This window comes from Trifolium pratense, linkage group LG4 (assembly GCF_020283565.1).
Source record: "Trifolium pratense cultivar HEN17-A07 linkage group LG4, ARS_RC_1.1, whole genome shotgun sequence".
NCBI classification, from domain to species: domain Eukaryota; kingdom Viridiplantae; phylum Streptophyta; class Magnoliopsida; order Fabales; family Fabaceae; genus Trifolium; species Trifolium pratense.
In genome coordinates, this window is record NC_060062.1 from 45,672,574 (window position 1) to 45,678,102 (window position 5,529).

General features: G+C 30.8%; 1 protein-coding gene across 1 annotated transcript; it reads right to left on the reverse strand.

Moving 5' to 3' along the window:
* Nucleotides 1–4,236: 4,236 nt before the first annotated feature.
* On the reverse strand, nucleotides 4,237–5,125 carry LOC123923092 (basic leucine zipper 4-like). The gene has a single exon (XM_045975733.1). It carries the CDS (start codon nucleotides 5,049–5,051, stop codon nucleotides 4,527–4,529), a length of 525 nt encoding a protein of 174 aa, XP_045831689.1. The 5' UTR covers nucleotides 5,052–5,125; the 3' UTR covers nucleotides 4,237–4,526.
* Nucleotides 5,126–5,529: the final 404 nt, after the last annotated feature.

Consider the following 5,529-nt stretch of genomic DNA (forward strand, 5'->3'; position numbering starts at 1 on the left):
ATTAGCTGAGGAACATGTTAGATTGATGTCAACTATGACTTCAGAGCAACGTAAAGTATATGATACAATCACGACAAGAGTTAACGAAAACAAACCTGGTGTATTTTTTCTTTATGGTTATGGCGGTACAGGAAAGACATTTATCTGGAGGGCCATGTCAGCCGCATTACGCTCAAAAGGTGAGATAGTTTTAACAGTTTCCTCAAGTGGGAATGCTGCATTGCTTATACCTGGCGGTAGAACAACACATTCAAGGTTTTTTATTCCTCTAAATGTTGACGAGTTTTCAACATGTACCATATTTCATAAAAGCCCTTTGGCGCTATTAATACAAAAAGCAAAGCTCATTATATGGGATGAAACACCAATGATGCACAAACACTGTTTCAAAGTTGTTGATCGAACTTTAAAAGATATTCTCAAGTCTGTTGATGGAGAAAATAAACACATTCCCTTCGGTGGAAAAGTTGTTGTTTTCGGCAGAGATTTTAGACAAATTCTACCAATAATACCCAGAGGTACAAGGCCAGAAGTTGTTCATGCTACTATTAATTCTTCGGTTCTTTGGGATTTTTGTGAAGTTTTAACATTGAGTAAAAACATGAGGCTTCTCGGTGGTGCTTCGAGTGCAGACGTTGAACAAAGAAGATTGTTTTCTGAATGGGTTTTGGGTGTTGGCGATGGAGAAATTGGAGATGACAACGACGATGATTTAGAACTTGACATTCATCAGATTTATTGATTCCTAATTCAGGTGATCCTCTTGCTTCTATCGTTGAAAGCACTTATCCCCAACTTTTACAAAACATGAACGATATAACGTATTTCCAAAATAGAGCTATACTAGCTCCTAAAAATTCAATAGTCGACACAATAAATGATTATATGTTGGATTTAATTCCTGGTGAAGAAAAAACATATTTGAGTTATGATACTCCACTCACACAAAATGTAGACGGTAAAACAGTGGATGATGTTCATACTCTCGAATTTTTTAACACAATTTCTACGTCAAGACTTCCAAATCACAAGTTGAGACTTAACATTGGAGTTTGAGTTATGCTATTAAGGAATTTGAATAAAAAATTAGGATTATGCAATGGAACAAGACTTATTATTACGAGATTGAGAAAACGTGCTCTTGAAGGAAAAATTATTTCATGAAGTAATATTGGTGATCAGATTTTCATACCTAGATTTTCTCTGACACCATCTGACGTGAGAATTCCTTTTAAATTTAAACGGAGACAATTTCCTATAATGATTTCTTTTGCGATGACTATTAATAAGAGTCAGAGACAATCTTTAAAGCATGTTGGGATATATCTTCCGTCGCCAGTGTTTTCACATGGTCAGTTGTATGTTGTAGTTTCAAGAGTTACTTCTAGAAAATGATTAAAAATATTGATCATCGATGACGACAGTGAAGATACAATTAAGACTTCGAATGTGGTCCATAAGGAAGTCTTCCGTAATATAACATAATTTTCTTTGTATGAATATTTATCCAAAATTATTGTTGAACTATCGTTTAATATTACTCAACTTTTTTCATATACCTTTCATTATTGGAATTATCATATCTTATTTAATCATTATATATTTTACGGCTAATCAGACCCGTGCACCGCACAGGTCGATGTTCTAGTTGGTGAAAAAAATGTATTTATAGTTGACTTTTTGTATTCCAATGCAAAGTAGAGGTTATATTTGGAATAATAATAATAAATGTCTCTAGAAAATCGAAAAATGACTTATATTTAGAAACAAAATATATGTTTGAAAGATTACTTATAATTAGGGACAAATAGAGTACCAGTAATGGTTTATGACTTTTTTTTTCTTTTCAAATGAAGTAATCAAAGTGTTTAATAAGATACATGTTAAATAAATGGTTAACAATAACAACATATATTTTTATGATTAATAAAGTAAAATTGATCAACCACACAATCAAATTTTTGAATTTCACAATCTTGCATGGTCTTAAGTTACATATTACTTTATTTTTTTGAAGAAGGTAAATTAATTCATCCAAATTAACATCAGAGAGAATCAAACTTTATATATTCCTTTGCTTGAAATAATCTTATAAGAAACATGTTAATCACTAAATATATGAATATTTGTTTTTGTTGAAATCCAAATTTTAATTTGCTACCTAATCTTTTTCATTAGACTCCACATTTATTTGTCTTAATATATATAATATTTTTTGACAATGTCTTAATATATATAATAACTTGTGTCTTAATATATATATAATACTCCCTCTAACTTTAATTATAAACAAATTTCATTTTTTTAGATTCATTGAATAACTAATATATTAACTTTAATTATATATCAGATATATTAAATATCCAATTAATCTAAACCTGGAAATTTACTTACAATCTAGTAAATGTCACAATATAAAATAGCTCCTATAAAATAATTGAATTTGGAGTGACGAATGTCCTCTTTATAGTCCATTGATTAGGCTACGTCTTTGATTATAACTTGTGGCCCCTCATTTAACCAAAAATCTTGAACATATATAAAGTCATCAATCACTTTATATTATGATATACGTTAAAGTGTCCATCCTAATTGCACTTAATCCAAAACCAATCAGCTGGATTCTCTTAAAGTAGAGGGATTAAGTTCATATACTTTGTTTGATTAAAGAAAGTGACGTAGTATTTGTTCCTCTTGTTTACATTTATTGTACTTCAAAAGTCATTATTGATTTCCAATGCATAGACACACAGTAGTTACTGATTTACGTTGAGTCTCAAAGTTCGCTGCAACGTAATTCTAAGAGATATAGACTAATTTGTCTTTTTGTTTGGTATGTAAAGTATAATTACTTAAAAACTATTTAAATTAATAATTATTAATTTATCGATAAATTAATAACTCTCTAAATTAATAAATTTTTGTGGTTCTGACATTATTAATTTAAAGAGTTTCTACTGTACTATATTATGACAAAGGAATACTATATATCAAAATGTTAATGTGTCACCATTTCAGTGAATTTAACTTCCAGAATTCGAAAAATTTATGGGAGATTATGGATGAACCAACATTTTTTTTTGTTTATAATGAAACTGATGATCGAACTCATAACATCTAACATACTATCCAAATTCATCATCACTATACCAAATCTAATTACTTTGAATTAACCAACGTCCAACAATAAATAAAAATATTTGTGTTAAATTTGCTATGCATCATGTCGCTAAAGACATAACAATTGACATTTATCTATAAAAAAAATATGCTATAACTCGATCACTTCTTATAAAAGAAAAAATAGGAAACGTCTACCAAAAAAGAAAAAAATAGGAAACTCTTAATTTTTTTTTATTTGGACAGACTAGATGGTTATAATGTGGTTATATTTTAATGTTCTTCTTCTCTAGTTCTCTTGCTATTACTACTTTTTCATCGGTTATCACATATTCCTTCACAATTTCAACTTTAATTTCTCTCTTTGTTCTCTTTATATACAGTATTTCTATAGGTGGAAGGATTCTTTTTTCATTGGCAATTGCATTTTGCAATTTGCATATATTTTGTCATGTGTTATCATTGATTCTTCTTTTATTCCTACACTACTATTTCCCCGGACAAGCAAGATATCATTTACTAACTATATACTACAATATTTAGTCAAAAAAACTATATACTACAATATGGTAGCTGCAGAAACATTTATTTATAGAGTTTTGAGTTTAAATTTTCTTATGTTTTTATTTGTGTGACTATAACTACTTAACTATTTAACAAAAAAGTCATTACATATTATATCAAATTATTTGACGGTTTAATCATCAAATATATGACTTGTTTTGACTTTGAAGTCTACATACAACACGAGTCACAAGACATAGACGAATGATGATTAATTTATATAAATAGTTGTTACTTATATGGTATATTTTTTGGTTACAATATTTTTTTTTGGTTACAATTACTTATACGGTATATGAAAACCAACATCGTATTCTAATATTGTATATAAAAAGTGTGAACATCAAATCTAAGAAAGAGTAAAAGAGAGAAAAAAAAATCAAGGTGAAAGGAAAAAATAATATAAAAGTCAAAAATTGTGTAGGTTAATTTACAGTTTAATTTTGTGTAAGAAAATAAAAAAAATTCTCAATTTGATAAACAACCAACTAGATAATCAAAACAATCCTTTGACAAAAAAAAAATAATCAAAACAATCAATACATAGAATTTAAACCGAAAAATGGCATATATTTATTCCAAAAAAGGACAAATATTATACATAAATATATAATTTTAATCAATATATTACCCTTATGGCTTTGAAAAAATCAACAATATTTTCCAAAACCAGTCCTAGCTTTTTCCCCCAAAAATAGCACGGAAAATCCCCAGAGTTTTCTTTTTAATCATTTTTATCTAATTTTAATAATTTACACAGACAAATTACTACTTTGTCTTAGAATTTTAATCAAGATTATATCATCAGTATTTTACTTGATTAATTGATTAATCAAGATGAATTATTCCACCGTAGTAGTATTACATGTCCACGCAGGGGTGAAAGGTTGAAATTGTTGGCAAACCAAAATTTGAGTATAATTGTTGATTCTTTGGTTCAGCACGGTTCGCTCAGACCGGAGCCAATCATTTTCGGTTCTTATCCGGTTCAAGTGAAACAAAATGAATTGCAACCGGTTTTTCATTTCCCGGTTTTCGAGTCTACACTTGTTCAACTGATTCCTTAGATTCTCAACATGTCTCTGTTTACGCATCCGTGATCTTCGGGCCGATTCCCGGTTCGATATCATTCGTCTCCTCTTTCGCTCGTCGATGACCCGGTGGTTCGGTTCGTCTGAGTCCGGTTTACGTTTCTCATGGGGTTGGTTCGGTTCATCTGAACCGGAACTTGAAGTTATGAGTAAGGGAGTAGTGGGTTTGATGTCGTCGGAAAAAAGGTCATGGAAATCCCATGGTGGGAAACTGCCGGAGAAGGCGGAGAATGGGTTGTCGAGAAATGGGTCGGAGGGAGGGAGGGTGGAGAGCATGGTGGCGGCAGAGGGACAGGGTTTTTGGTAATTAGAGAGTGGTGAGAGAGAGGAGGGAGAAAGGGAAGAAAGGTAGAGGAGGGTACCCTTATTTATGGAGGATTTGTGGGGTAAAATTGTGTAATTAAGGTGATTTAGTAAGGGTGTTTTAGTCTGAAAATTATTTACAGTGCATGGCTTTTGAGTCATTTGGCACTATGGTTGTGACTTGTGCCTTGTGGGGGCAATGGAGCAATGCGTCACATGTCTTTTTTAAAATTGGGACTATTTAATGGGTCCTGTTATGAATAATATGTAATGAATGTCCATTATTGTGTAGGTTTTCTTGTCCCCTAATTGTGTCCTATAAATAGGACCCCTTTGTTACAATGTAATACACACCTTGAATAGAACAATACAATAGTCTATTCTCTCTTCTCTTTCTCTCCTTCATCTCTTCTTCTCTATTCTTGTTATTCTCTAGGAATAGTTCATAACA

Excerpts from the sequence above, each read along its gene's own strand:
- LOC123923092 (XM_045975733.1), bottom strand. The coding sequence starts at position 5,051 with ATGCTCTCCACCCTCCCTCCCTCCGACCCATTTCTCGACAACCCATTC.